The sequence below is a fragment of the Meles meles genome, chromosome 2, assembly GCF_922984935.1.
Source record: "Meles meles chromosome 2, mMelMel3.1 paternal haplotype, whole genome shotgun sequence".
Classification (NCBI taxonomy): Eukaryota; Metazoa; Chordata; class Mammalia; order Carnivora; family Mustelidae; genus Meles; species Meles meles.
Genome location: NC_060067.1, coordinates 153,734,223 through 153,747,045, shown reverse-complemented (window position 1 = coordinate 153,747,045; position 12,823 = coordinate 153,734,223). Strand labels below are relative to the sequence as shown.

Genomic DNA, 12,823 nt, shown 5'->3' with positions numbered 1-12,823 from the left:
AATGGTAGCCAAAAGGCCGTGCGCTTGATGAGAGGTAGAACTGGAAAAAGAGCCTCTTTAGTCAACAAGGGATGCTCCCTGATAGCAGCAACTAGGATCGGGAAAGAATAGCTTCAAACTACTTTCATGCTTTAACAGATCTGTGATTCAAATTGTTGAGACAGTACAGCCATGTCTCTAGTGTTACCATTGGCTCTTTCCATAATCCTATCTAGTTCTATAGTCCTACTTTGTCATCTTTCTGGTTTGCCTGAAGTAACTAACATTAAAAGCTAACATTAAATTACACTGGGAGACTTTTGCCATTTCCTAAAAATTATTTGATCCTTGAAGAAAAGGATTAAATCCAACTAATCTTTGTATCCCACAGAGTACCTAAACATGCACTGCTATACTTGACATGTTTAACTGAGTGCCCTGTTCAATCCCTACAAGAGAATCCTCCTCATGCAGAGCACCCAAAAGCATTAGCCTTATATAAAAGGTGACTTCCCCCTGTGTCCTACCCTTAAGGTCAAGGAATACAACTGACATCTAACTCATGGTCATGCATTCAGGTTTCCCTCTTGCCACCTGAACTAAAAGAAGCACACTGTCGCCACTAAGAGGGTAAGTAAGCTTTAGTTGAAAGGACAAAACAGTTGAAGTCAGCACCGCTGGTGAACAAAATCCATCTACAAGTCAAAGTTATGGAGAAGCAGAAACTATGTAAAACTACAGTAAGGCAAACAGAAGTGGAAGGAAGAAGTAACAAAGCTTGATGAAGCAGACATAAAAAGAGAAGGCAAGACAAGAAACCGTATATACCCAGAATGAGAATGAGACTAGCTTCTCAGATTCCTTACAGATCTCCCTTTCATACAACCTCAAAGAGCTGGATCCCTACAACAAACTTCTTTGAAGCCAAAGAATTACTGATTAAAGCATTATTTTTTTTCTTAGAATGTACACCAAGATAAATAAAAAGCTGGCAACAGATAAATCCAAACAGGGAAAAAAATTGCATCAGGAAGAAAATGAAATCTCAGGTTAGTCACAAAGTTCTCTAAATATGAATCTGACTTATCAGAAAGTACCATCCACACTTACCATATTCTTGTCAATGAAACAAATTAGAATTGATATTTTCAAAGCAAATTATCAGTGTGCATAAAAAAATTGTCTCAAACTTGGAGGAGAAAAAGGCCATGTGATATATCTTTTCTGGTAACATATTTCAAAATATTCTGTTAGCCTATTTAAAGCAGATGATCTTTGTTGTTTGATGTCTGTAATGATCAGTAGCATATTACATTTATAGCCTCATCTTTAAGACAGGCTTCATAACTTAGGGACAGTTGATAATGGGAAGGCAAAGGCCAGTCCTGTAACTAGCCTCTAACCTGATGGTCCGTTCTTGTATGTAGACTAACAATAGTATCTAGAACCCCATTTTTTCCCCTCTAAAGATTCTTTCTCTGGAAACAGTCTTTGAACTGACTTTCTCTGAAGAGAGTTCCCCTACAACAAATCCAAGATAAAATTACTCACTATCAATTCATCTGACAAGTTTGCTTTAACACTGTTAAAGGCCAAACTAACGTCTGAATAATTTTTATTTTGCTTATCTAATACAGATTTTAGCATACTTCCTGTCTGGCAAGAAATATATCACTTAAGCCTTAAATTCATTTAAATCTTACATGCTTATTTACAGAAATTTTCCATGTTACTAACTTTTACTAAAAAGTTTAATGGCTATTAGTATTGTAAATCCTCAATTAATAAAGCTTGCCAATTTTTAAATTCTCACAAGAAAGTTTAATTGGACTTTTCAAAAAAAAAGTTTCAAGATGTGCCAAAAGAATTTCTGAACTACTAAAAAGGCAAAAGAGTGAAATGACTGATCCAATAATTGGTGTTTTTCTCCTTGGTTATATGTGACAAAACAAAATTTATGACTAAGAGGGGAATTATTCAATCTCTGTAACAAAAGAATCGTTCCTGAATAGTATTTGATTGTAGTGGTGGTTATAGAATCCACCACACATGAGCAAGGGCAGATCGCCTGGTTAAGCATCTGCCTTCGGCTCAGGTCATGATCCCAGGGTCCAAGGATCAAGTCCTACATCTGGTTCCCTGCTCCTCAGGGAACCTGCTTCTCCCTCTCCCTATCCCCCCCTCTCTCCCCCTGCTTGTGCATGTGTGCTGCCCTTTCTTCTCTCTGTCAAATAGAAAAATAAAATCTTTAAAAATTAAAAAAAAAGAATCTACACATGTGATAAAATGGCGCAGAACTATACACACATATTGTACCAATGCCAATTTCCTGATTTTAATACGATACTAGAAGCTACATAAGATGTAACCATTAGGGGAAACTAGGTGAAAGGTATAGGCCTTCTCCACTATTTCCTTAACTTCCTGTGAATCTATAGTTATTTCAAAATTAAAAATAAAGGGGCGCCTGGGTGGCTCAGTGGATTAAGCCGCTGCCTTCGGCTCGGGTCATGATCTCAGGGTCCTGGGATCGAGCCCCACATCAGGCTCTCTGCTCCGCAGGGAGCCTGCTTCCTCCTCTCTCTCTGCCTGCCTCTCTGCCTACTTGTGATCTCTCTCTGTGTCAAATAAATAAATAAAATCTTTTTTAAAAAAATTAAAAATAAATAAGCAAACAATTTATTACTTTAATAACAAAAACATCATTTATATTTTTTAATTAATCTAAATACCCTGTTTAGCTGACTAGGAAATAGAAACATAATCACTTATACATACAAGCTTACACTGTCAATAACAAAATCATTTAATTGACATGCTGTCAACTAAGACATCTATTTCAGAAACTGGAACTTAAAATTGAAGTAACCAATAACTTGTGCTCATTAAATAATTCCTTGTTTTACGGAAGAAGACCAGGTCAGTTGATGCCTGTGTTAAACTGAAATCTAAGCTATATATATGTATATATATTTTTTAAGATATTATTTATTTATTTGAGAGACAGACAGTGAGAGAGAACATGAGAGGGGAGGTCAGAGAGAAAAGCAGACTCCCCATGGAGCTGGGAGCCCAATGCGGGACTCGATCCCAGGACTCCGGGATCACAACTTGAGCCAAAGGCAGTTGCTTAACCAACTGACCCACCCAGGCACCCAGCAGTATGTGTATTTTTTAATTTTCATACTTTACTTTAAGAAAAGTTCCTTTTTGAGAGGAAAAATAATAAAAGATATTTTTATTTAGCCTTGGACTACCACCTTTGGAGGAAAATGACAATTTATTGAAAAGATGATACAGAATTTCAAATAAATAAGATCATGCCTGCTTTTCAGAGAGGTCTTCCTCAGACTACAGCAACTATTCTTGTCCTGAGTGGTTTTAAACAGTTACTATGTAAAACTAAATACACATAGGCTATACATGAATCCACAAAATGGATTTTTCAAACAAATAAAGATAATATTCAGAACAGCTACTTTCAAGTTCTCCACAATGAACAATTATGTTCCACAAAGGTAAATGCTGGCTAGATTAGTGGTTGCAAACTATAGTCATAATAGAGCAAAAATTAATAGAGCAAAAAATGTACAAAAATTACATTCTAAAGTCTGGACTGATATCTTAGCTATCTCTCATCTTGCTACCTCTATACATAGTTTTGGGTAACATTTATCCTTGACTCAGTTTGGTTAAAAAAACAACAACAACAACAAAAAAAAAACAACCAGGACATTCTTTCTCCTCCATGAGGGAGGAAAGAGACACAGATATGAATCACCATATGTGTATCATCTACCACTTTGGAAAACCAACTAAAGCAGCGGGAAATAAACTAGCCACTCAACCTCAAGTATAAACATTAGTATGTAAGTAAAACATATGTCCGTTCCCAGATCATATGTAATGCAACTATCCAACTGTCTCAATAGCAATCTTAAAAAAAAAAAATTACCCAAAATGGAGTAAGAATTTGGATTTGTGGGGAAAAAGTGAAAGAAATTATATACAAAATTAATAGATCCTTTAAGAAATTAGGTGAGAAGATAAAAAGGTTGGATTAGCAGTGGGAATCTAAGTTTGAAACATGAAAATGCATTAACAAGGGCAAAGAAAGTGAATTTTAAGTTGTCTGAATTAGGCAATAATCTAACTAACACTGCCTTTTACTTTGAGGAACAAAACAGAAGTCAGAGCAACAGAATATACTACTATCTTTATACAGCAATATGCTTTAAAGTTCACAATTAATTCTTTACTTCTGAAGACATTACCAACAACTCTAACCCTCACAGACTAATAATACTTCACCCTCCTTATCTATGCTAGAGTGCTTGTTTGGCCTTCTAGTAGTTTGACATGGCTAAGGCACAGGGTCTAGAGCTGATAATGATGAAATAAACAGAAGAAACTAGAACACAAAATATGTGGTATAATACGATGATAATAATAGTTAACATTTATGATATTCCTGAAGCATTCTAGGTACTTAACGGTATTCTAAGGGCTCATGAAAATCCTATGAAGTAAGGACTATGTATCCCCATTCCACAGATGAGGAAACTGAGGAACAGACAGATTAAAACACTTGCCCAGGGGCGCCTGGGTGGCTCAGTGGGTTAAGCCTCTGCCTTCGGATCAGGTCGTGATCCCAGGGTCCTGGGATCGAGCCCCACATTGGGCTCTCTGCTCAGCGGGGAGCCTGCTTCCCCCTCTCTCTCTGCCTGCTGCTCTGTCTACTTGTGATCTCTGTATATCAAATAAATAAATAAAATCTTTAAAAAAAAAAAAAAAAACACTTGCCCAAAGTCACATAGCAAGTAAGTGGCAAAGCCAGGATTTGCACATGCGTGGAATAACAGTTTGGATTTATTTGAAAGGCTGGAGAGCCACTGAAGGATTACAGGCAAAGTATGGCTAACAATCAAATCCACATTTTGTTTTAGCAAGATCTCTCAGGTAGGAGTGAAAAGTAACTTAAGAAAAAAAATACTGAAAGCAGGAAAATTAGTTAAGAAACTGATGTGGCAAGACAGAAATGATGAAGGCCCGAGTTAAGGGAATAGCATATAATGAAAAGAAGTCAACTGATACAGATACAAAGGAAGTATAATCAACTTGATTCTATGACTGGATGTAGAGAGTCAGAGTGACTCAAGGTTGGACTGAGTTGGCCCAATCCAACAGTTTCATTTTAATCATGCCACTACTTTATCTAAATTTTAAGCAGACAAAATTTAGTCTCAGGTCATCCTCATTTCAGCAATAGCCACAGCATTTGACTTTCCCTTCTTTGAAAACTGTAACTATAAACATTAAAATTACTGCCCCTTGGCAACTCCACACTAATTGTTTAATATGCATATACAGTAAAGAGAGCTATTAAATGTTTTCGATAAACCACATGCAGACCTTCACTGAGCATTAGAGACAAGCTACAGAGAATATGTGCAACTTAGTAAACATTATCATAATCAGCACTCTAAGTTTAAAAAAACCCTAAACGCCCTTTGAATGAATTAGAATCACTTTATCATTTTTAAGGAGGGATCTATGAATACCTGTTTTAAGATCCCAAAAAAGTATAACTCATAACTTGAAGCTAAATCTATTGCTTTTTCTCCTTTTGTTTGTACATGAAAAAACAAAAACAAAAAACAATATCCTTATTCCCCAAGTCAAGGATCTGTAAAGTATTGTATTAGAATTATAATAACCATTGGAAAAACTTACTGTAACTTCAAACTTATTACCATTGTAAGGGTAAAACTATGCCAAAGCCAGAGACTTCCAGTAACTAAATGCTCTTGGAAAGTGTCCAAAACAATGTTATAGTAAATTTCCAACTTGTTTCATCTAGGATCAAGAAAAACAAGTTAACTAAAGCACTGGATTATGTTTAAATAGACTATAACCAAAAGTTATACCTCAAATAATTCATCAGAAAAACTTTTCCACTATTCTTATGTTGGGCCCTACAACCAGTATGGGTCAGGTGGGGAGACAGCTGTACCTAGGAATCTAAGTCACATATTAATTTATATTATTTTCAGAAAAATTTCAATACCAATAGGTTCCATTTTGAGAGAAACAGATTTTGGTAGAATCTGTTAAAATAATGGTTTATAATGACACTGAAAATCTCCGTAACTTCTATAATGTAGACAGCCTATGGTGGTAGTTACTCTGGTTTCAAGTTTGAGCCACTGTTTAGAGTCCTGTTATTTGTGGTTCAGATTCCCTTTATAGAGGTTGCATGTCTCATAGCTATATACCAATTTCATATATAAACAAACATAAAGATGCTTTATGTGAGTGCATATGTAAATGTAGCTATATGACTCTCTAGACAAGCTGTGATGTCCACTAACAATTTTTTTAAATTTTTTTTAAAGTTCTACTGAATTGAGAAGCAAAAACCAATAATTAAGAGAAAAATCTGGCCAAAAAACAAAGGGAGCTACAAAATTAATTCTGGAAGCCAAAAAAAAAAAAAAAAAAAACCTAAATAAAGCAGGTTTTCAAAACAAACCCAACATATTTTCACTGAGCACTTTCTAGTTTACCTATAAACATTCACAGTTTTAAAAATCTGAGTGGTACACCAACTTTCATTTATGAAAAATGACATCCTGGGATAAATTTCTAATTTCCAAGGAAAATAACTCAAATTTAAAGATATGCATACAAAATAATAGAAGCAAGAGCTGCAAAGAAAAGAACCCAAAAACCAAATGTGGTATTACAGGAAATATGGAAGCTGTGTGCAACATTTCGAACTGCAATGGACAGTATATAACATACACAAGACCCCAAAGGAATTGCATAAATATCCCCAATGTGTTCAACATCTATTGAAACAAGCAATCCCATTCCAATGCATACTTGCCACAAAAATTGCCACAAACTGGTTACTTCTATTTTTTTTAAATGATGAAACAATGAGAGATTTGTTGTAATATATTTTATAACTTACCATTGCTGAGCTACTATATTTCTATTAGTGAGGCTTCAATTAAGGATTTGTGCTAAGAGCGAAATCTGTTCATACATCATTGAAAACGAAGCCTCACTACAGACATTCAACATAAAGCTGACCCCTAAAGGCTCCTTGATGCACATTTGCAACTACAGTATTCATGATATGCAGTACACTAAACTAGCAACAGATTGGTTAAAAACAGTTTGGATTCTCAACTTCCCATAATACAGGCAACATTTTTAGAAGCAATCATATTAAAATAAATGTGTCTTTCACAGTTACGGGATGAAATTTTAAGCTGGACAGGCACCAATGCCCTGATTTTCTACTTTTTTCATAAACCATATGACTTCCACATGCTGACAATGTATTATGCTTTAACCTGCAGTAAAGGCTTTACATCATTTTAATGCTCGGTGCTTAAAATGCAACAGATTCACCCCCGCCAAATGCAAGGAATATGGTTTACTTGTAGTAATTTCAACCAGACTACTAGTCAGAAAAAGTTTAATGAAAGCTTTTCCCAGTAAGTAACTTTGCCCTTCCACGAAAGAAAAGAAGATCAGAGGTAAGGGTAGGTGGAAGAGAAAATACTGTTTTAATTTTCCAACCCTTAAACATTTTAGTTTTTTATTTCTAAAATAAGTATCGAATACTTAAAAACTCTACATCTCACGGAATATCTTTTAGTAAAAATACACTCTATTATGTAGTTACATAGGATTTTCCTCCAGTTTTGGCAAAGTAATATTTCAGGTTAAGATGGAAGGTTAAAACAAAAAAATTCTGGATATCCTAGTCCAAAACAAACCAAAGGTTCAGCTTTGTATCAATATATTTTATGTTCTAAATTTGAGACTTAAAAGACACATACATCAATTTTTTTTTCTATTCAGGTCAATCTAAATATACAAACTACCTCACGTTTATAGTCAGCTCATCTGTGTGAATGATCAACTGCAGAAATTTCAAATCAAAGGTTATAAAACATATCATAAAACTGCATACTGTATCTATGTGACTTTCAGGGAATCTAAGATCCTTTACTGATAGGTTTGAGAATTGGTAAGTGTGGAGCCATACATGTAAAATATCTCAACAGTCAAAAGAGCAATTATGCCAATTCCTTTAGTTATGTAAAGGTCCGTATTACACAAAAAAACTGTCACAGAAGAAGTGCTATTGAAAACCTTCTATTTCAGGCTGAAGAAACTACAAAATATATGGTCTTAAATTATCCTGGTGTAATGTTATTAAATATTAAAGACTGTGAGAAAAAAGAGATGTTGCAATCCTCTTGCCTTTATAACTCTACTTGAAACTTGAGAAAAAAAAATCAGAATTCAAATTTTCCGACTTAACTTATAAACATAATTCAACTAGATCAAACAACAACTTAGTCGTGCAATTTTAAAATTAGTTTAGTGCAAAGCACTTCAATCCTGATGTGACAATTACCTGTGGCATAAATACAAAGTAAAAACAAATGCAAGTCCTTTTCATCTAATGATCCATTTTATAGTAAAATCACAAAAAGGACAACTATATTAGGACAAAGTAAATAAACAGGTACAGGAGGCATCATGTCCATCTGGGAAAAGAAATGCAGCATGCCAAGAAAGAAAGGACTGAAGGAGAAAGAGGGAAGGATGGAAGAGAAGAAGGAAGGGAGGGAGGGAAGAGAGGTTTCTATACCTGCAGGATCCCAGAGAAATGAACTAGTCACATCACTCTACCCTATTAGATACATAAGGGTTTTTAAAGCTTCAGAGTAAAAAACAGCAATCACTTTACACTATTCAACTTTATAGAGTATAGTATCTTTAATGTCAATTGCCTTCCACCCTTCACTCACCCAATGCTTCCTCACTCTTCCATACCAGCCTCCAGACAAATCCGAGACAGAACAGGGTGGGGTAGAAGAAAAATACAAGCTGCGCCTATCAGCTACTCCCCCCGCCACCAAATAATTTCCAACAGTTTTTCCTAGTACGAAAATAAGTCTCCCTATCTCAAGATACACAACAGTCATCCTGTGTCTTCAATACACACACAGAGACGCATATCCATGTCAGCACTCCAGACCCCCACCGCGCGCCCCCGAATCTTAAGTAATGTTTAATGCATTTAACACGAAGACGACGAGATACATCTACCTACTGTTTCGGGGTGAGGGTGGGTGGAGGACTCCTTTCAAAGTAGCCCCAATAGTGTAACCAAAACACGGTTCCGGAATAAAATATTAAGAACACTTTTCCTTTCCCACCTATCTATGGACTTAAGGATGAAAAAATCCATCTCCACACCACCTCATCTCTAAAATTCTTCAACCCGGAGTTTGGGGTGGAGATTTGTCCAGGGGAGGGGGTGGAGGCGGAGAGGAGAAGTGTGAGCGGGCAATGGGACACAAACGAGTTGCTAACCCCAGCTACCCCGGACCACGTCGCCAGCCCAAATGTCCAGGACCGGACCTCACGCACGCTTCTCTGCCCAGGCCCAGATAAAAGCTATGACTCCAGCTATCTAACTCCCCATCTATAGACATTTATTCAAGGCTAACATATCACACAAGTACACGTCACACAGTTTAAAACACAGTTATAAACCCCAAACAAACCTACACACCTCAAATTCACCTCGCAGTTTCCCAAACTCCAAACAGGAGACCCCACCTCCAGGATTCAAACCTTCCGCCCACAGTGGAGGAAAGCAGGAGAAAAGAGTTGGGGAGCAGCCGACGCCTTTCAATTACCGCCCCCCACAAACTGCCCCACCCCACACCCTGCGTCCGGGTTACCCACTCGGAAGCCCCCAGCTTCCTCCCTCCTCTCAATCGGGCCGCTTAAGAGACCCATCCCCAGCCCACTCACTTACTCCCCAAAACCCCTCCAAAAAAAAAAAAAAAAAAGTGAAGAGAAAGAAGTGAGGAAAGAGACTTGAGGTAGTCCGGCTTCAAAACCGCTCGACTCACCTCAGAATCCTTGCTGAGTTCTCTCCGCCCGGCACAGCCCCCTCCCCAACGTCCCAGTACGAAGGGCTGAGGCAGGGAGGAGGGGAAAGCGGGAGGGGGAGGGGTGTCTTCCGCGTGGGGCGCCAGTCGGGAGGGGACTGGGGAGGGGTTGAGGCCGGCGCAGGAAGAGGAGAAGGGGGAGGGGAGGCCCCTATCTCCCAGTCTCCCCCTGAAAACCACCCTTGTCTCAATCACATCAGACTGACTGTCTTTGTCTGGCTGACAACCGCCATATTGATATCAACAGCCCCGCTCCCACCTGCTGCCGCCGGGCGGCCCTGGGAGTTGTAGTTCTTGCCTCCCTTGAGTAAAAGCTCGGGACTCGGCACCCAGAGGCCCCTGGGAACTACAGCTCCCGGCAAGTCCCGCGCCCATCCGCCTTCCCACAGGGAGGAGGGGTAAGGGTCTCCAGAGCCATGGGAACTACACATCCCAGAATACCATGGGCCCCAAGCCGAGGGACGGGACATGATATCATGCTGGGGTGCAGAGGAAGGATGAATTGGCGGCGGAGATGAATTTGAGCTGGCCGAAGGAGGCGTTGGAGAGGAAAGGGACGGAAAAGAAAGATGACCACAGTTCCCATGATTCATGGAGAAACGACTACATTTCCCATGATGCCCCGAGAAGGGGGCGTAGAGCAGAAGGACTGCATGTCCCGCGATGCTCTCGGCGGGCCGGTGGCGGTGACTGAACCGGAAGACGCTTTCTGCGTTTGAGGAGTGGAGTGTCTGGTACTGAACAGCCAAAAGTCCAGTATGAAACTGGTGAGTCTCTACTCCTAGGTCAGAGAGCAAAGGTGATGCCATATCCTTTTGGACTTACTCGTTTTCACCTTGGGAAGGGAAGTAGAAAGTGGGTGGGCCAAGGAAAGCTGCTCTTGTTGGGGAGGTTTGAATCTTACCCCCACTCCCATCTGCCTGGAGATCTTATCGATCCATTGACGGGTCCCTTTGGTTAGATAAAACGTTGACTCTGTCGCATTTCTTCTCCTCCGAACTAAGGTTGGGCCTTAATGAGCTAGGTTTGACTTCTCAGCAGCCTCGTGAGTGTTGAAATAGGTTAACTTCTTTTCCGTGCTATTGGCACTTGGTTGGCGTTTCTCCCTACCGTTGTTGAGGCAGCTTTTTTTAGATCTGAGCGGAGAGTAGAAAATATTGGGCAGAGGGTAACCACTTATTAAATTTTGTGCTATAGAGTTCTAACTGCCCTAGGACTTCAGAGAAGGACGAAGTCAGGGTATGACTTTGGAGGATTTGAGTCTTAAACACTACATAGAGTGGGCTGAGAGGAAAGTGTTAAGGCATTCCATCCTAGGGACTGCATGAGCCAAGGTTAGAGGGAACAGTATCTGGAGAAGTCTTTCATCACAAAACCCAAACACTTTGCTTATAGCAAAGCTTCTCAGACCTTTATTTTGGGTCGTTTTGCTTGTGCGTAGATCTAACTAATTTATTCTACCTGTATAGAATTAATAATAGCATTAATTAGGAGGCGTGAGATACTATTTCTCAACCTTTTAAAATTAATGTTCCTGCAGTCAAGTATGTCAAGCTTTACTTTCTGTGATTTTTATACAAAAACAAAAGGTTTGTTTTCTTATTTGGACATACTTTTCTGCTTATATTCTCTCTCTCCGTCTCTGTCTCTCTCCAGGTATATACTCTGCATAGTGTTAGCGTTTATTTATTTTTTTTTTTAAAGAAGTCAGAGAAAGTATTAAGTAGATTAAACTCCAACACTGCTGCCATTTAAGGCTGCCCTTAGGTAGGGAGAAGGGCACACAGATCAGTAAACTCTGCAATTTGTTCCTAGGCCCGAGTGTGAAACATTTAAGAATGCAGAATTGAAAGTCACTGTCTTGCCCTATAGAAGCATGCAATTTAATGAAGATAGAAAAGAAAGCCAAAATAATAATTCATTGCAATTTATGGTAAAATAAAAACGTGTTCAGCGTTTGGGGAATTGAGAGGATAATGGGTGGGGAAGAGGTGGAAGACAGCTTCCTGGAAAGCACTCTAAACTGATAAGAAAGAGGAGTAGGCCAGAGCCTTCCATGAAGAGGGTTCAGATTACAGGTGGGAAAGAGTTTGCAAGTGTGAAGCAATTTTTTCCATAATAATGCATTTGACTGAGAGTCTCAGAGAGCCAAGATTTACTTTACACATACTTTGGTTTCCTCATAATATCCTTCTGCTTAATATATTTACAGATGTGAAAACATGGAAAGAAAAAGTAGAAACTTGATTTTTTTCCTTTAAGCAAGATATGCCTCCTAGGAAGATGAAGTGTTCTATCTGTAGTCCCTCCCTCTTTACTTTCAATCCATGTGTTACATATTAAAACTAATTTGGTAGTTAGATGATCTTGTAGGATCTCTGCAGAATTACCATCAACATAGCAAAGTGCTTTGAAAAATATTGATGCTCACTTAGATGTCTTGTGTGTGGCAAGCCCGATAAAGTTGAAATAAATTGTCCCATGGCCTGAAATTTTTTAATTTTGTGTACTGCGTCAGGAATATGTAGTAATAAACCATGCTTTACATTTATTTCATGAAACACAGAAATACATTTTTTTATATATATATATTTTTTTATTTGTTTATTTACAGCATAACAGTGTTCATTGTTTTGGCATCACACCCAGTGCTCCATGCAGTACGTGCCCTCCCTATTACCCACCACCTGGTTCCTCAACCTCCCAACCCCCCCACCCCCCTGCCGCCCCTTCATAACCCTCTAGTTGTTTTTCAGAGTCCATAGTCTCTCGTGGTTCATCTCCCCTTCCAGTTTCCCTCAACTCCCTCTCCTCTCCATCTCCCCATGTCCTCCATGTTATTTGTTATGCTC

The 12,823-nt window shown here is 38.7% G+C and overlaps 2 protein-coding genes across 12 annotated transcripts in view; one reads left to right on the top strand and one right to left on the bottom strand.

Annotated features, from left to right (window-relative positions):
- The window catches only part of HMBOX1 (homeobox containing 1), a 205,299-nt gene extending 195,089 nt beyond the window's left edge, over positions 1–10,210 (bottom strand). For 10 of the 11 annotated variants that reach the window (XM_045989231.1, XM_045989258.1, XM_045989266.1 and 7 more), the window contains exon 1: positions 9,933–10,210. The gene's annotated coding sequence lies outside the window, so the exon portion shown is untranslated. Of the gene's footprint in view, positions 1–9,121; positions 9,155–9,932 lie in introns of those variants that run through there. The other variant, XM_045989249.1, reaches the window with a different exon arrangement.
- Positions 10,211–10,601: 391 nt separating this feature from the next.
- Positions 10,602–12,823, top strand: part of INTS9 (integrator complex subunit 9) — a 103,897-nt gene continuing 101,675 nt past the window's right edge. Inside the window, exon 1 of the mRNA XM_045998019.1 lies at positions 10,602–10,738. Coding sequence (XP_045853975.1) covers positions 10,730–10,738 — 9 coding nt within the window. The 5' untranslated portion in view covers positions 10,602–10,729. The remainder of the gene's footprint in view (positions 10,739–12,823) is intronic.